This window comes from Anabrus simplex, chromosome 8 (assembly GCF_040414725.1).
Source record: "Anabrus simplex isolate iqAnaSimp1 chromosome 8, ASM4041472v1, whole genome shotgun sequence".
NCBI lineage: Eukaryota > Metazoa > Arthropoda > Insecta > Orthoptera > Tettigoniidae > Anabrus > Anabrus simplex.
The window spans coordinates 246,605,569-246,625,738 of record NC_090272.1 but is presented as its reverse complement, the minus strand read 5'-3'; the positions used below and the strand labels follow the sequence as shown (position 1 = coordinate 246,625,738).

Below are 20,170 nucleotides of genomic sequence, written 5' to 3'. Positions count from 1 at the left end.
CATAACTCTTAAGCCTCCCCTTATTTGGCTTTTTGGTGATAATCAGCAGACGCAAGCACAGGAAAATAAGACAATCGAAATTAGTTTCATACATCTGACGGTAGATAGCACCACACTCGAAAGCGAGAAGTCGCTGAAAATCAGTCTAGCCGACTTCGTATATCGGTGTCTAGCTCCGGGTAGCTACCTAGCGCTTGTGCGGAGGTGGTTGCACGCAAGGCAAAGTACTAGCCGATTTACACCCCCAGGTAGTTTACCTCCCGGGCAGCTGCCAGCCACTTTACCAGCAGATGGTAGAACCGGCCCTAAGTCACATAGAACAATTAATTTGCATACACCCCAGATAAACAACATCCCCACTACTGTGAATTTATCTAACACCACATTCACTAACAGTGAAATGGATCTCTTGAATAAAGGTATGAAATTTAATTGGCCCAATCCTAATAAGTCTGATGACCTCATCACCAGTATTGCCGTAGTTGAATCTAGTATTTTAAAACTTTCTATCGAACATCGAAATGATGTGAAGTATGAAATAAAGAAGAACCTCCCCTCTTTAGTTAAGGATTTGAAATCAAAGTCATTACCGAAACTTAATAAACAGATAGCCGAGTTTTAAAAAAATTAATATATCAGAAAAACCAAAGATTTTTTTTTCCACTGAAACTTATAATACAGTGGAAAAAGACCCCACATTAAAAATCCAACGAGACCTTAAGAACTTGTTAAAAAAATATTTTATTTTACAAGAACATGAACAACAAAAGCTCACCATTATGAACCCTAAGTTACCCACAAATACACAAGCAGGAGATACCATTGCGCCCCATTATAAACTGTAGAAATAGTCCCACAAACAATGTTTCAAAATTTCTGCACCATTTCCTATACAAGCATTTTAATCCAATAATAAAGCTATATAAAGAACTCCGTCGACTTCTGCAAAAAATTATCTACATTTAAATTAACAGACAGACATGTATCATATGATATCATTAAAATGTATTCGAACAGACCCGAAGAAGACACTATCAACATCGTAAAAACTAACCTCGTGAAACACAATACTCTAAGCAGATGTGAAATAGATGATTTCATTATTTTATTGAAATACGTACTTAACAATAATTATTTCACTTTCAATAATAAAATATACCATCAAAAGGGACTAGCAATGGGCGACTCAATCTCCGACATTCTCGCTAACATCTTCATGGACAATTTCGAAACCAATTCAATAAACAATAAAATTAATGGCTTACAAATCTGACCAAATTTGTGGACGACACGTTCGCGATCATAGACTGACAATTGAAAAATAGCAAAAACGTACTCACATTTCTCAACAACCTTAATAACAATATTAAGTTTACTAAGGAGGACGAGGTCAGCAACTACTTAAACTTTTTAGATTTAACTTTGACTGGAGATAACGGGAAGTTCACTGATCAAATTTACAGGAAACCATCTGCCGGTCCTTTGGCAATAAAAAACGAATCATTGCACCTCCACTCCCACAAGCAGGCAACATTTTACAGCTTGGTTTACATTGCCTTCAATATTCCTCTTTCTTATGCCAATCGAAAAAAAGAACTATGTTTCATCAAAGAATTACGGATTTAAACCTGATATGATCACCAAAATCATAGGTAAAATTAAGTCAAAGAATAAAACTACATTAATGCCCGAAAAAAAAAAAAAAAAAAAAAAAAAAAAATTGCCATTTTTACGTTCACTAATCCAGCCGTTTACAATATCACCAAACCATTAAGAAAGCACAATATTAACATTGCATACCGGACCCGTAACACCAATCCTAGCATTTTTTCAATTCCAACTTCATTAATACAATTTATGACAAATTCTCAAACTCGGGAATATATAGACTCAGATGCACACAGTGCAATTTTTTGTATGTTGGACAGACTGGCCACAGCTTTAGAATAAGGTATTTAGAAAATTATAACGCCTCAAAACACAGAAAACATTCCGCCATGAGTATCCATATGAGGGAAACAGGGCATACTTTCATTACTATCGATCAAGATATGCAAATACTAAAATATGCAAACAGGAGTAGTCTAATGACCGGGTATGAAAACCATAATTATAATAAAAATAGAAATTTAAATGATATCTCGGACATTAATAGTCCCATAGTCGAACAAATCCCCAATCTAATCGCTAATCTCAGTATCAATGCCAACAATTTTATGAAAACCTTCCACTATAAACATGCTTTTAATCTACCGATAGAAACAGGAGCTGCATCCGCTTCACCCCCTCGCACTGCTTCCCCTCTCTCAACTCATAACTCACGCAACGCCCCGCCCTCCTTTCCCCTTCTGCCATCTTCCTCACCTCTACGAACACATTCGTATAACACACGGAGCAACAAGTTAGTGATCATTAGACCTCCGTAAACAACTAAGAGACCATTTATTTCTCAACCAACACAAGGGTAAGCACTTCTTTCAGTATTTCCCCACAGCAGGACATATTTAAATCCCAGCAACTGACACTTGCATATTCTCTTTTCATTTTTCAGGGCTCACCTGTTTCATGTTTTCCATCTATGAGATCTTTTAGTCCCCTGTTCGAAGATCAATGACAGTATATATTGTACCGGGAACGCCGCTACAAGAGAAGTCCGAAGTATGTTTGTTGAACTCTTCGCTCGAGGAGGAAGGTAGGCAGCCCGCCGAACGCAGTGACGTGGCCGCCGTAAGCCAGCCATTCGTGCCATATATGGTAATCTTCCAGCTGACCATGAAAAGTACATTTTGAGCTACTTTATCGCTATTTTGACACTGCCATCTTAAAAACCTTTACAATGGATGTCATCTGTCAAGATTTCAAGAAAATCCACCGAGTATTATAGAAGTTATAAGGGTAGATAGCACCCGAGTTCTAGACACTTCCATGCGAACGTGTATAAAAGGAGGACCGCCCGACCTACGAATTCAGTGTCTGTCACTCCGCCGTCTCTGTGATACGGGTAACAGGGGAAGTATTGTGTGTGTCGAACTTCTGGTTGACAGTCTGCGAAATCCAAGTATTGGAACTTCGGTATTTTCTCTAAGTGTTGTATCGGGACTTCATCATATTCTTGAAGTGGCTGAATGGGACTTTGTTATTTTCTGCGAGCATCGTATTGGAACTTTGTCATACTGACACATTGGAACTTTGTTATTTTTCGTGTGTCGTGATTGGACTTTGATATTTTCTTAAAGTGCCATATAGGAACTTCGTTATTTTTTCGGAAGAGTTTCATTGGAACTTTGTTATTTTCGCCAAGTGTCGCGATAAGACTTTATTATTTTCTTAAGGTGACATATTGGAATATTGTCATCGGAACTTTATTTTCTTCGAGTGTCGTGTTGGGACTTTAATATTTCGACATGTTGGAACTTTATTTTCTTTGAGTGTCGTGTTGGGACTTTAATATTTTGACATATCGGAACTTTGTTATTTCTACACATTGGAACTTTGTTATTTTTTTGAAGTGCCACATAGGGACTTACTTATTTGACGACGATTGAAAGGACTTTGATTTTCACGAGTGTTGTGTACCGCATTGAACTTACGTTTCGAACTTATTCGAACTTGTATTTTTTGAATCAATTTCTGGAACATTGAAATTTTCCGAGCGTGTAGGATGAACTTGTGCCCTACCAACATAAACTTTCGTGTGAACGATATGACTTGTTTTCTCAAGTGCCTCATTGAATTTACGCCTTGTAAAGTCTATGAAACTTAGGGGACATTCAACATTACGTTTAATTGTGAAATATGCAGTACTTTCCAAGTGCTGCACAGGGACTTGTGTTTTGATTCTTAAAGACTGTGACAATTCAGAATACGCATATCGCGTTCCCAGAAAGCCTAGAACCTTCCAGTATTTTGAGTGATCCATAATTTATGAAGTCAGACTTTTTCTTTCAAATATTATTTTCTTTAATGGCTATTTACTTCGCCTAGTAATGCAACAGGACAGTTTCCGAGTGCTACTTATTCAGTTCATTGCCAATATGTTTTAAATCTTCAGAACTATGCGTTTAGGACTGCAGTGACAGTAATCCTCTAGAACATTCTGACTTACAGTGAGCTTGCATTATGAACTTGCATTTCTACCAGTACTTGTTCTTCGAGTGATAATTCCAGAACGTTTTGATTTAATATCTAGTGTGCAGTAACCATAATTAAAAGGTCATATCTGTTCAGACAGTGCCATGAATGTGTGGAGTGCCATGCAGGAAATTCAAGCGTGAATTACGTCTCGAATCGAACCCAGGAACGTGTGCCAATCTTCGAGACATTCCAGAACGTCGGGACATTCCAGAACGTCGAGACTTCCAGAACGTCGAGACATTTCCAGAAGCTTGAGACATTCCAGAACTCCTCATCCGAGCAGGTGTGGTCCCTGCCCAGTCGATGTCCAGCACCATCCCAGGACTTGGAGGTACCAACCAGCCACGACACTTCCACGCTGCTGTACGAAGGTGATATGAAGTTGCTTTTGATGATCAATAAACTCAATTTATCAAAAGAATCTCTAAAATTAATAACTATACCTCTCTCTGTACCAGCTTCAATGATAAAGCCACTCCCTAGGTTAAGAATCATGCTCGTTAATTTAATATCAAGCACCTTAAAGATATGAACACATTTTTACGGGTACAATATTGAATAACACTACAATGAAATATAACATGAGGGAGTCTCTTAAAGCCATATTACGCTAACCAGACGATTTCTTATCCATCCATACAATTCCTTTCTCAACCAACACGTGATCTTACGACATCTGTAACAAGATAGCATTCCACAATAGTTCACTCTTTTGGTGTAAAACTGTTCACAACTATAAACAGTTTAATGCCATCGTGTAAGGATTACGTTCATCGTTCCGTACGAATAATCATTCACAGCAACATACCAATAACATTTCTTATCATTCACGTACACTTCAAGTTATTTGAATGGTCACTAAATGTTTTAATCGACATACTATATTCTTACTGATCATTTTTAAATTGTTGTAATTAGTTTTATCATTGTATTATTAGACTTTTTTACGTTATATGTACTGGGATCAGGGCCCTGACCTACCTTGAATTAGGTTATTCCGGCTGATGATGCTCACAAAATATGAGCGAAATATGTCCTAATTTTAATATCTGTTAATGGTTTTATCCTAAATATAAAGGATTGCTATGCATTGAAAAGGTGGTTTTGATTAATCTATCAACTTCTCAGTGGCTGACATGCCGAGTTAAGGCAGTCTCCATGTTGTATTGATCAGTAGGCATCTGTTTTCAACTGTGTTTCCAAGTGTAACCTTGGTGGTATTCGGTGTCAGTTGTCATCAGTTTAAGGATGGCAGCTTGTTGATATTCTACAAGTGAAGTGTTCTTGTTTTTTGATACTGTGATTAGGGTTATGTGTGCGTTAATTTGTGTATACACTTGAATTGCACCAACTGATAGCATCTTATGTGCGTTTGTGTGGATACATTAACTGGCGGCCGTGACAAGGTTGTAAACATTTACGAGTGAATACGAGTGTAGTAGTTAAAAGTCCAAGTCATTTTAGAGAATATGTTGCTCAAACAGCTCAAAGACGAACTTACCAAGAGGAATTTCCCGACGAACGGGAAGAAGAATTCGCTACAGACACGACCACGGGAAGATCCTGTGGAGAAGGGAGTAGATCCGGAGAAGTTCTTCATTGAAGTCAACGAAGATTTGGAGACAGAAGAAAAGGTAAATATAAACAAAATGTGTTCTAACTTAATGACCATAATGCAGGCACTCATTACAGAAAAGAATGACATACCTTCAAACCAAATTTCAGATGTAAATGACAAACTTTCAGGCAAAACGCAATTTTAACCGGAGAGATAGGACAAGTGTACACAAAGGTTTACAATGTAGAACAGGGCCTTGAATCGAAAATTTCAACCATAAATGACAAAATTTCATCGCAAATTAGCGACGTCACCAACCAATTAACGCAGCAGATATCGGATATCAGGTCAAAACTGGGACAGGTTCACCAGATCAATAGTAGAGTAAGCCAGCTGGAAGGAGAGGGTGGACATCCCGATTTCTGGCATAAAACAACAGGTTGAGTGGTGGATCTCTAACATTGAGGGAAATCTTGGGAGCCGTATTTCTGCTGTTGAAGGAAGGATAGCGACCATTGAAGGAGATGTGCAGAATATAAGGGAAAGCATCCACCACGCAGTAGAAAGTAAATTGACTCAAACAGGACATACCGCCTTACCTCTAACCTCCTCAAACCTAACCGGCAATACAGGACACCTAGACCCGAAGGTGATTATAGAGAGCCTTCCGGAATTCCACGGGCAACTGGAGGACGACCCGACTAGTTTCGTCGAGGGATCGGCCAAACTATTAGGAAGGACTAGTTTACCTGAGGACATCTTCGTGCAACTCATAACAGCGCGATTAAGGGGACAAGCCGCTACTTGGTGGAACAACTTGAAGGGATTAAATCTAAACTGGACGGACTTCAAGAGGGAATTCGTCGCTAGGTTTAATTCCGAAGGGGTGAAGAGTTCCATGAAAAGGAAGCTACTGACTGAGGTACAACCCACTGGCATGAGAGCTAGCGCCTTCGTCCTACAGAAGTACCAACTCTTCAAGCATCTGCATCCGGAAGGGAGCGAAAACGAGATCTTACCAGATATCACAGAGCTACTCCACGATAAGATTCGAACCCTAGTGGAAGTATCACAACCCAGATCCTTTGATGATCTACGCAGAATCATCACCCAGCTGGAGGAGGAACATAAGAGCAAAGCTGCGGAAGAGCCCAGCGCAGTTAGGAAGTGTTACCCGTGTGGAAGAGCGGGACACCTGAAGAACAAGTGCCCAGCCTTTACGTCGGAGAAACTAGGTCCGGCCCATTCTGGATTGAGGTGGGGATGGGACCAGGAGCAGGAATGTGCCTCAAGACCTGACAGATAAGCAACCCTGGTCAAGTAGGACAGGGATTGGTCAGATAGTGAGTAGAATAGGCCAACCCCGCCCAGCTGTCATCTTAAGGATTGGCAACGATACTCGACAGCCAGGCAAGCCATTCATTTGTTAATAGGACTGTTGCCAGATTACTACCGCCTATGAAGTCTCACCATCTCGGAAGGGTAGTGGGAGCAGCTGACGGGGTAACCTATTCCATCCAAGGACAGACTAACCTATCCGCTAAATCCATGAACATGTCTATCATAATTGATGTTGCAGTGATTCAGAACCTGATACCGGATATCATATTAGGTCATGACTTTCTGGTGGAATACTAGGTGATCCTAGACTATGCAGCTCATTAATGTTTTTTTGGGAAAAGACAGACGTTTGAGGGTCGCCTGGCACGATGGAAGACTCCGGACTCGCAAGGATACAGAAGGTGACGTAAACCTGGGAGATATCCAGTTAACACATCTTCGACCGAGTAAAGAAGAGGAGCTGAGACGCACCTTGAAGGATTTTACGGAAGTTATCACCAATAAAACAGGATGGACTACCACGGTAACACACACCATTGAATTCAGCGCTTCCTAACCCATCAAGCAACGTCCATATCCAATAAATCCGAATAAACGCAACTTCGTCATCCAGAAGATTCAAGAGATGGAAGAGCAAGGTCGCATTGAACCATCTACATCCTGTTGAGCTTCACATACCATCCTACCGAAGAAGAAGAATGGGGAGTATCAACTATGTGTGGACTTCTGCAGGTTGAACGAGAAGACCATTAGTGATACCTACTCCATGCCTGACCTGAAAGACTCGCTGAAACAAGTAAGTGGGTCTAGGATTTTCAGCAAGCTGGATCTGAACTCCGGATACTGGCAAGTGGAAGTCAAGGAAAGTTCTAGACCACTGACCGCTTTCATGACACCTAGAGGATTGTACCAGTTTGCAGTAATGCCCTCTGGATTGAAGAATGCTCCTGCCACCTTCATGCGTCTGATGGATAAGGTATTATCAGGATATGTTGGAGATTTTTTGCCAAGTGTATCTCAACAACATTAAAATTCGCAGCAAGAATTTTCAAGAACACCTTGTACATCTGAGGATAGTACTGGAATGACTGAAGATTCATGGACTGACTTGCCAACTGGAGAAGTGCCACTTCGCGCAGTCCCGCATAGAATATCTTGTCCATGTCCTAACTTCTGAAGGCTTAGAAAGGTAACCGGAGAAGAATTGAACTTTCAAAGTAGCTGAATGTCCGCAGACCAAGTGACAGGTACGACAGTTCCTGGGTTTGTGTGGATGGTATAGCAGCTTCATGCCACACTTTGAAGAGAAGGCAATACCACTCACCGATATACTCCATAACAACTGCCCGTTCCGATGGACCAGCAAGAAAACGGCAGCATTCCAAGGCATTAAGGCTGCGATATGCATCGCTTCTGGTCTAGTCCATCCCGACCCACAATGGATGATGTGCCTGCAGATGGACGCCAGCGACTCTGGCTTAGAAGCAGTGTTATTCCAGGAGAGGAGTGACGGCGGAAGGGACATCATCAAGTATGCTAGCAGGAAGCTCTCTCCCACCGAACTACGCTACTGTACTGCCGAGAAGGAAGCCTTGGACATGGGCAAATTCAGAGGCTACTTGGAGGGAAGGAATTTCCATCTCTACACCGATAACACCGCTCTGCGATGGGCTCTGGTAATCGATGTGTGTTACGTCCCAGGACCGACGACGATAGGAGCAGACACCCGGTGATGGAACCTTAAGCTAGGTGCACCGTTGTCAAGAGGGAGTTCCCACAAAAATTCTAGAGTGAACCTAAGGAACCTGTCCTTATGATCATCAAGAAGGAACTTGATCTGGGAGTGATCAAACAGTGGCAGAAACAAGACAAGCCCTGTAGGACCATGACGCAGTGGATTAGGAGACAGAACACTGATAGTCGACTTGTCCCGAGGGAATTCAAGATGTGCTACAAGAACTTCCGGGTTGACGGAGGACTCTTAATGTACAGGTCGCACCTCTCCGACACACCTGCAGTAGTGGTGATCCCCAGACAGCACACGACAGACATCCTCGAAATTCCACGACAGCACGGAAGCCGGACATCCAGGAGGTGAGGAGACATATCAGTCCATCCGACAAAGATTTTTCTGGTTCAACATGCGGAAAGACATCCTGGACTACGTGAAGGGGTGCTACATCTGTGTCTGCACCAAGGTGAGCAACAGGAAGGCAGATTCCAGCCAACAAGGAAGACGGCCACAACGCCCGTGGGAGGTCATAGTCCTAGACTTGATGGGTCCTTACCCTAGAACACCACGGGGTTAAACAGGACTCCTAGTAATCACTGACCTCTTCACAAGATGGGTTGAGGCTATGACAGGACGCATCACCAGCCTGCTACAAGACGAGGTATTCAACCACTACGGTTATCCACGGTGCATTCTGTCAGACAACGGGAGTCAGTTCACATCGAGGAAGTGGCAGCAAATGGTGACGGAATGGGGTGTGGTGCACTGGACCACTCCTATCTACAACCCAAGGGCAAAGCCGACGGAACCAGGAACTGAAAAGTATGGTACGAGTCCACCTGATAAACAAAGAACATCGACTGTGGGACTGTCAGATACAGCAGTCACTCTTTGCCCTGCGACGACGCATCAACCGTGTCACCAGCTATTCGCCAGCAGAGCTGTTTCTTGGTCGACAGCTGTACGGCACTGGGGATTGGGAGATTCGTCCACCACCCACGTCGGGTCAAGATGATGCAGCTGTTTCCCTGGCAGAGTGACAGCAGCAGCAGCAGAACATCAAGGAGAAGCAAGCTTTGGCCGAGAAGAAATCCCTTACCCAGGCCAAGGCTAAAGATGTCGAAGAGATGCAGATATTCCTATTTATTTATTTATTTATTTATTTATTTATTTATTTATTTATTTATTCCTGACTTACGTTTGTGGCGAAGTTAGGGCTCACGGCCCTCTCTTACACTTAACCACTATAAACAGAATTTAAAAATGTAAACAAAAAAGTAAGACATAGAAATTCTAAAAAGAAATAATACTACAGACAGATAATTCTAAGACTACCGGTAAGTTAGGCCTACATATCAGTACAGCAAACAAGTACTGCGACGTAACCACCCAGTCAGTAATAAGATTGGAGGGTTTCACGCAGGTCTCGCTCTTAAGTGGGTCGGTCCCATCGAGGTGGATAAACCCTCCTGTCAAGGTCCACGCATCGGAGTTGCGGTGAGTCACTCAACCACTGCGCATACAGAGTAAGCCTGGAGGAGAGGCTACCAATGACACAGCACCATCTGCTCATCGGGAGGAAAACACATCAACTATCATCGAGGAAGAGTCTGGCAGCGAGGCAACCCTGACCCCCGACACAGCACCTGCTGGTCAAGAAGAGGAGGGGGCCATATCCAGCGACATCGAGGAAGAAAGAAGATACAACCTACATCCAAGGCAGCGTCGACGAGTGTGATAAAGTGTGGAAATTGTTTGAAGTTATAGGGGGGATAATGACGCAGGTGCGATAACAGGTATAACTTGAAAACAGTATTCTCTCACCCTTGGGTAACTAATGCAGATATCGAGCTCGATTATTATTATTATTATTATTATTATTATTATTATTATTATTATTATTATTATTATTATTATTATTATTATTATTATTATTATTATTATTACTTGTATGTATGGCTCTGAAGTGTTAGATCATGTTTATATTTGTATTTTGATTACGATACGATCATGTTGTGTGTGAGGTTATGTCATTAAGTATTAGTGTTATTATTATATACGTAGTCGAATGATTGTATTGTATGTGAGGTTATGAAACGTGGTGTACATAGATATTGATATCAGTTCCATTAATGTAAATACCCCACGAACCTACTACGCTGGCGTAGCAAGGGGAGAGGTGATACTCCCACGTGGCGCGTCCCAGGTGGCGGATAGGGGGGTCCTAACCGGCTTGACGGTGGACTTGAGGGAAATAAAATACCTCTCGCGGACCAAACACAATACCCCCTGCGAGTGGGGGACGCACATGTAGAATAGACCTGCGGTATCCCCTGCCTGTTGTAAGAGGCGACTAAAAGGGGCGACCAAGGGATGATTGAATTAGAACCATGAAACTGCTTTTGATTCGTGCCATCAGGCGGGGAACACCATGGGTTGCCTGTACTTGCGAGTTGTACACTATATTCGGTACGAAATGGGTTTGTGATTCGTAGCAGCAGAGAGTTGGTTCCCCTGTGGGTTTCCAGTACCCGTGCGTCGCACCCATGTGAACAAGACCACGGGTCTGGGCGTAGCCTGTGAGTTGTACCACTATATGAGCGACACCGTGGGTCTGCGTTGCCTGTGATTATTATCCACTATGTGAGGAACACCACGGGGCCCGTGGGACCGGCACCTGTGACTAGCACACCTAGGTGAGGAAACTCATCGGTTTGCGTTGGCTATGAGTGGCTCCATTGTGTGAGAAACACCATAGGTCTGCGTTACCTGTGTGAAGTACAATACTTGTGAGTAGTACCATCTTGTGTGGAACACCGTAAGTCTTCGCTACTTTTGATTAGTACCCCAATATAACAAATACCATGGTTCTACTTTACTCGCGACATATCCCATTCTGAGGGGCCTTATACCTTGATTTCAGACCCCTTTAGACATCAACCATCATTGTGCTTTATGAGTGGTCCCTTGGTCCATAATACTATTATTTGTGATCCTTTTTTGAGTCTGATCCACTGTCTTCGTTTGTTTTTTTGCTTTTTGTAGGGTTCATGTCCATTCATTCATTCTTCATGACATTTTTTATTTTATTTTGGTTAGTGGATGAAATTGGATTTATGTTATTTTATTTCGTACCATTAGGGGCCGATGACCTCGATGTTAGGCCCCTTTAAACAACAAGCATCATCATCATCAATGTAAATACCTGTAAACTAATATTATAATTTATTCTTACCTATATAAATAAATTGTAATCCATAATTGTGAAACACACTGTAACTTCCAAAATGGTACAGGTGCTAGAACAATTGAGAATATTCTGTACATTATGATCTATATATTGGACGCTCTGGGATATTTAAGAAGGTAGCTACTTTTGTAAGGTATCTTTCTGGAAATTTGGCCAGATATATAAAGAGATACGATCTTGACTGTGAAGTCAATTACTGTTGAGTTACTGAAGTTGTGGTTTGGAAGTTATTAGAAGAGAGTGGCTGACATGCCGAGTTAAGGCAGTCTCCATGTTGAATTGATCGGTAGTCATCTGTTTTCAACTGTCTTTCCAAGTGTAACCTTGGTGGTATTCGGTGTCAGTTGTCAACTGTTTAAAGATGGGGGCTTGTTGATATTCTACAAGTGAAGTGTTTTTGTTTTGTGATACTGTGATTATGTGTGTGTTAATTTGTGTTTATATGTGAATAAAATTCATTGTACCAACTGATAGCATCTTGTGTGCGTCTGTGTGGATACATTGCCATGCGTATGTCTAAGTGCATGCCAAATTATGGTGAAACCCCGCGAAAAAATGGCTCATTAAATCAGTTATGGTTCCTTAGATCATACCACTTTACTTGGATAACTGTGGTAATTCTAGAGCTAATACATGCAAACAGAGTCCCGACCAGAAGTGGAAGGGACGCTTTTATTAGATCAAAATCAATCGGTCGGCTCGTCCGGTCCGTTTGCCTTGGTTACTCTGAATAACTTTGGGCTGCTCGCACGGTCCTCGTACCGGCGATGCATCTTTCAAATGTCTTCCTGATCAGCTGTCTGCGCCTACCGTAGTTGTAACAGATAAGGGGGAATCAGGGTTCGATTCCTGAGAGGGAGTCTGAGAAACGGCTTCCACATCCAAGGAAGGCAGCAGGCGCACAAATTACCCACTCTCGGCACGGGGAGGTAGTGACGAAAAATAACAATACGGGACTCATCCGAGGCCCCGTATTTGGAATGAGTACACTTTAAATCCTTTAACGAATATCCATTGGAGGGCAAGTCTGGTGCCATCTGCCGCGGTAATTCCAGCACCAATAGCATGTATTAAAGTTGTTGCAGTTAAAAAGCTCGTAGTTGGATTTGTGACCCACGCTGTCAGTTCATTGCTCGCCAGTGTCTAACTGGCATGGTTCGTGGGACGTCCTGCCGGTGGTGGCAAGTCGGAAGCGCGCGGCCACCGTGGTTAATCCGCGCGCAGTTCCTGAACGCCATCGGCGGATCTAGATGTAATCGTACCACAGTGCTCTTCGAGTGTCAAGATGGATCGGCATGTTTACTTTGAACAAATTAGAGTGCTTAAAGCAGGCCAGCTTTGCCTGAATACTGTGTGCGTGGAATAATGGAATAGGACCTTGGTTCCGGAAACTGAGGAAATGATTAATAGCGACAGGTGGAGGCATTCGTATAATGACATCATAGGTGAAATTCTTGGATCGTTTCAAGACGGACCGAAGCAAAAGCATTTGCCAAGTATGTTTTCTTTAATCAAGAACAAAAGTTAATGGTTAATGGTTCGAAAGCGATCAGATACCGCCCTAGTTCTAACCATAAACGATGCCAGTTAGCAATCCGCCGAAGTTCCTCTGATGACTCGGCGGGCAGCTCCTGGGAAAGCAAAGCTTTTGGGTTCCGGGGGAAGTATGGCTGCAAAGTAGGAATGATCAAAATATGAAGATAATGTTAGAAATCAAGAGGACAAATTGGGGTAAAGATTTGTTTATAGAACAGGAGTTAGGAATAGGAATAATTTACCAAGAGAGAACTCTTTTGAAATTAGACAAGGTAAACAACCGACAGGTAATCTGAGCGACTGCCCTAAATGAAGATCAGTGATGACTGATTGTTTGTTATTTTCAGTTGTAAGCCTCCTACTCCTATCTTCCCCTTTTAAAAGCTTTTGCTAAGGTGTTCTCTCCATTGATATTAGCACACTAATCTCATTCTAAATTTTCCTTGATAACAAGTCACAGATTAAGTGATACAATTCTGTCCAGCCTTTGCTTCCCTTGACTTCCTCTCATTTCTGTTACAAATGTCAAGTAACTCCTGGCCCAGTACAGTATATCCTTCACGTAGGCTTGCTACCTCTTTACAATACATGGTTTTCAGTCTGCAACCCTCCCGTCACCACTATACCTACATATCCAAACATATTCCTTAATCTGTTAATTTCTGCTTCCAACTCATGGAAGCTTATGTGTTGGTTTTGTCTACAGCTCTCCTGAAGGCTCTCCATTTGCAAATAAATATTTCTTCCATGAGTTGGAAGCAGAAATGAACAGATTAAGGAATATGTTTGGATATGTAGGTATAGTGGTGACGGGAGGGTTGCAGACTGAAAACCATGTATTGTAAAGAGGTAGCAAGCCTACGTGAAGGATATACTGTACTGGGCCAGGAGTTACTTGACATTTGTAACAGAAATGAGAGGAAGTCAAGGGAAACAAAGGCTGGACAGAATTGTATCACTTAATCTGTGACTTGTTATCAAGGAAAATTTAGAATGAGATTAGTGTGCTAATATCAATGGAGAGAACACCTTAGCAAAAGCTTTTAAAGGGGGAAGATAGGAGTAGGAGGCTTACAACTGAAAATAAACAAACAAACAAACAAACAATCAGTCATCACTGATCTTCATTTAGGGCAGTCACTCATATTACCTGTCGGTTGTTTACCTTGTCTAATTTCAAAGATTTCTCCCTTGGTAAATTATTCCAATCCATAACTCCTGTTCTATAAGCAAATCTTTACCCCAATTTGTCCTCTTGATTTCTAACATTATCTTCATATTGTGATCAATCCTACTTTTAAAAACACCACTTAAACTTATTCATCTACTAATATCATTGTATAGAAGTGAATTATGGACAATAACTATCTCAGAAAGAAAGAGAATAGAACCTTTTGAAATGTGGTGTTACAGAAGAATGCTGAAAGTGAGATGGATAGATTGAATCATGAATGAAGAGATAATGAATCGAATTGGTGAGAGGAGATTGATTTTGCCAAATCTGACGAGAAGAAAAGATAGAATGATAGGACACATCTTAAGACACCCAGGACTTGCTCAGTTTGTTTTTGAAGGAAGTGTAGGCGGTAAGAGCAGTAGGGGTAGACCAAGGTATGAATATGACAAGCAGATTAGAGCAGATGTAGGATGCAATACTTACTTAGAAATTAAAAGGTGAGCACAGGATAGGGTGGCATGGTGAGCTGCATTAAACCAGTCAATGGACTGATGACTCAAACAACAACAGCATTCCACATCATAACCTAATAGATTCATCAATAGAGCTTATAGAAAATACTATATTGATAACAGTTCAGAAGGTCCATATGCAGGTGGTATCGTATAGGAGGGGTGTAAACAGAAAGAGTACAGAAAACTATTGTCGAACTAAGTCGGCGACCATCATAGAGATCTGTGCTTTAGATGATGCAGCGCAAAACAGTTTAATAGTGGTACAGTTGAACCAAGTTTCCAGATTATCAATCCAGGAAATGCGTCTTCTTTTGCCTTGTATCTCCCTTTGAATGACCAGCTGTTCCTCACATAACATGACTGAGATACTGGAGCTTTCTAATTTTGACAGTATTTAATATTTCCTTTCTCTTTCCCATTCACCTCATTACCTCATCATTTGTGCCACTATCTGTCCAACTGCATTATACTCCTGTATGTCCATAATCTGTCCATTTGTCTTTTCTTTATGCTTAACTCCATAGAACAAGGTGGTGAAGGCGTAACATCTCGGAAGTAATCTAAGGTCTCTGCTACAGAATACTCTCGTCATTTTATTGAATGCATTTCTGGCTTGGCTCCTCCTGGACTTTATTGGTAAACACAAAGTACTTACGGCAGAAGAAATAAGCTGACAAACTGAACAGAAATTCTAACAATAAGGACAGTAAGAAAGTGTGGAATAAAATAAAACAAATCTGTAGACACAGAGGTGAATGGATGTAACATTTCAGACAGCTATTAAGTGGGTAGGAGAGTTAGAAACCTAACTGGGAGTCGAGTGCAGCCTGCCGACATTTCAGTCGATTGAAGTTGAAAGATTTAATAGTGAAAGGGTGAAAATTGAAAGCAGGAGCTATTTCAGGTTTCAGTAATTAATTTTGGAAGGAAAGGATAGTGAAAATATTCAATAAGATATTTGAGAGAGTGAGATTACCAACTTTCTTAGCAGCCTATTATGCCGAATTGCTGAAAGTGAAGAACCAGAAGATGTTCCAGGTGAGGTGTGAAGTGCGATAAGTGGAAAGTGTGAACATGATATATCTGAAAATCTGGGATTCCAGAAATGATGATTGATTTTGAAAGGTTAGCCTTGTTTTAAATACACTGCCATTACATCAGTTGATGTGTAGCATTGGAAACTATCTTATTTGATAGCAGGCAGAGTTTGAACACAGAGAATTTGAAAAAACACCTCTTGCTAATGTGCAATTATGTAAATACTGTCTGAGGAATGTACTAATATTTTGGTAGTGTGTACATATATAAAATTATTGCTATTAGTTTAAAGTGCCCTTCATTTAAATCTGAAGTGGCCTTGTGGCCTTTTTGCCTACACATTATATGTTCCTTGTCATACAGGTGATAAAATCAACACTGAATCCACAGTGGAAGAGATTTGCTGTTCCTGTACGGACTCTGTGTAATGGTGATTATGACCGTAGCATGAAAGTATCATGTTATGACTGGAATTCTAGTGGAGATCATAGTCTCATTGGAGAGTTCTCAGTTACACTCAGAGAATTATCAAAGGGCCAATGTAGTGACAACGTCTTCCGTTGTGTAAATCCAGACAAGAAGGTATGTAAGCTTGTGTTTCATTTTTGCTGAATTGAAGAGCAAGTTCATTGGTGTGCCATACATATGATATTCCATTCACCCAGCTTCTAACCCTACTTATTAGTTTTAATATCCTCTACCGGAAGTTCTGTGGTGTTGTACTGTGGATGTGACTGTAAGTTTTTAAAACTCTTCTTTTATCATTAGATATGCACCCATTTTGTTCGCAATAATTTATTATGATACTAAACTCAGATCTCGAGAAGTTGCTGAATGGTATGGATGAAGTCTTGGGTAAGGAGTACAAGTCCAAAACAAAGGTAATGGAGTGCAGTCGAACGAAGACAGGTGATGTAGGAAATATTAGATTAGGAAATGAAGTCAAAGGAAGTAGATGAATATTGTTACTTGGGTAGTAAAATAACTAACAATGGCAGAAGTAAGGAGGACATAAAATGCAGACTAGCACAAGCAAGGAAGAACTTTCTTAAGAAAAGAAATTTGCTGACTTCAAACATTGATATCGAATTAGAAAGATGTTTTTGAAGACTTTCGTGTGGAGCGTGGCATTGTTTGGAAGTGAAACATGGACGATAACTAGCTCAGAAAGGAAGAGAATAGAAGCTTTTGAAATGTGGTGTTACAGAAGAATGCTTTAGGTGACATGGATAGATCAAATCACGAATGAAGAGATACTGAATCGAATTGGTGAGAGGAGATTGATTTGGCTAAATTTGACGAGAAGAAGAGATAGAATGATAGGACACATCTTAAGACACCCAGGACTTGTTCAGTTGGTTTTTGAAGGAAGTGTAGGTGGTAAGAACTGTAGGGGTAGACCAAGGTATGAATATGACAAACAGATTAGAGCAGATGTAGGATGCAGTAGTTACGTAGAAATGAAAAGTTAGCACAGGATAGGGTGGCATGGAGAGCTGCATCAAACGAGTCTATGGACTGATGACTCAAACAACAACACTGAACTCAGATAATTTTTTTTTTCCTTCCTTCCAGTGACGGAAAATTAATTTCAAGAGACTTGGATATTCAAGTGATGTTTGGGTCATCAGTCCATAGTGATATGACTACCGTTCTTATTGGCTACCCTTCCCTCAAAAACCAACTGAACAAGCCCTGGGTGTCTTAAGACGTGTCCTATCATTCTATCGCTTCTTCTGGTCAAATTTTTCCAAATCATTCTTCTCTCACCACTTCACTTCAATATGTCTAAATCCATCTCACCTTTAGCATTCTTCTGTAACACCACACTTCAAAAGCTTATATTCTCTTTCTCTATAAGCTAGTAATTGTCCATGTTTCACTTCCATACAATGCCACGCTCCATGTCTTCAAAAACATCTTTCTAATTCCTATATCAGTGTTTGAAGTGAGCAAATGTCTTTTCTTAAGGAAGGCCTTCCTTGCTTGTGCTAGACTATCCTCCTTACTTCTGCCATCATTAGTTATTTTACTACCCAAGTAACAATATTCATCTACTTCCTTTAAGACTATCTCCTACATCACTTGACTTTGCTCTGGTATTTTGTTTATTTTCAACTTGTACTCCTCCAAGGCTGTGTCCATACCATTCAGATCTTCTGCAGACTGAGGTACAATATCATCAACAAATCTCAGAGTTCTTATTTTCTCTCCTTGGATTGTGATTCCTTCCCCAAATACCTCTTTCATTTCCTTTACCGCCTGTTATTGAAAAGGCGAGGGGACAAACTGTAGCCCTGCCTCACTTCTTTCTGGATTGCTGCTTCTTTTTCATAGCCTTTTATTCTTATCACTGCAGTCTGATTTTTTTTTTTTTTGCAGATTGTAGATAATTCTTTTTCGTTATCTGTTCCTGTTATCTTCAGAGTCTCAGGTAGCTTGGTTCAATCAGCATTTTTGAATGCCTTTTCTAGATCTACGAATGCCATGCATGTGGGCTTGTTTTTCTTAATCTAGTCCTCCACATCAGTACATGAAATGAATTTCATTTTTTAAATCTGTATTGTCAACCTTAAACATGTATTATAGGCCTTCTTGAGGTGAAATCCACCTTTACAATACTGAAAATTATTTATTTCCTCTTTAAAATAACATCAGTAGGAAATGTTTTGTCTCTCTCTAACAGACAAGTTGAATTGCCAGACTTGGTCTAATTGATAACTTCATATGTTGAATCAAGAAGTTAAAAGGTAGATGATGTTTCTTTGCCTTTCTTACTTTGGCCTGGACACCTTGCATCCTGCCTTGTGTTGGTCAACTCTTAATTACAATATTTTGAGGGAAGTTCTCCTCTGAATCAAGCCCAGTGCAAATTAGTGGTAGAACATCAAGAACTACAGCTTGTCTGCCAAGTGTTGGATCTACTGTATCATTTAACATTTTAATTTAATAACTACAAGTCTTAGAAGAACCATGATTTTAAAGACAGTGCAACCAATTTTATAACTTCGTGTCGCATGTTTAGTACTTAATATGGTCTTTTCTGAAGATCCAAAACCATGTCTTCACAATTAACTAAGTTTTCACTTAGATATACGCTTAATGACACATTTTTAATTGCACGTATGTTTCTGATGTGTATGCCTATAACAGTGGCAATTTGACTAGAGTCTATAGACTACCGGGCGAGTTGGCCATGCAGTTAGGTGCGCACAGCACATCTGTGAGCTCGCATCCGGGAGATGGTCGATTCGAATCCCACTGTCGGCAGCCCTGAAGATGGTATTCCGTGTTTTCCCATTTTCACACCGGGCAAATGCTGGAACTGTACCTTAATTAAGGCCACGGCCGCTTCCTTTCCATTCCTAGGCCTTTCCTGTCCCATCGTCGCCGTAAGACCTATCTGTGTTGGTGCGACATAAAGCAAGTAGCAAAAAAAAAAAAAAGAAAAAAAAAGTCAGGCAAAAAAATGCTCTTCAAGAAATAATTTTGTGGTTTTTTTTTAGGAATGTGTATGTATCTTTGCTATTTATTTTTGTTCCTTGAATTGCTGAAGATTTCTCTTAGAGAGAGACGAAACATGTCCCACTGATGTTATTCTAAAAAAGGAATAAATAATTTCCACCAGGCTGAGTGGCTCAGACAGTTGAGGCCCTGGCCTTCTGATCCCATCTTGCCAGGTTCAATCCTGGATCAGTCCGCTGGTATTTGAAGGCGCACAAATACTCAGTACTCCTACCAGACAAAATTCAGGCACCTTGGTGTCTCCAAAAACTGTAAAAGTAGTTACTGGGAAGTAAAGCAAATAACATTAAAAATTATAAACATTTAAGCTCATCAAGTCTTTAGGCTTTTTTTCAATCGTTTCACCCCAGTGTAACAGTGGGCT

The 20,170-nt window shown here is 40.8% G+C and overlaps 1 protein-coding gene across 1 annotated transcript in view; it reads left to right on the top strand.

The window, feature by feature from the left end:
• LOC136878773 (copine-8) overlaps positions 1-20,170 on the top strand; it is a 374,905-nt gene that overhangs the window by 208,967 nt on the left and 145,768 nt on the right. Inside the window, exon 4 of the mRNA XM_067152239.2 lies at positions 16,645-16,863. Coding sequence (XP_067008340.2) covers positions 16,645-16,863 — 219 coding nt within the window. The remainder of the gene's footprint in view (positions 1-16,644; positions 16,864-20,170) is intronic.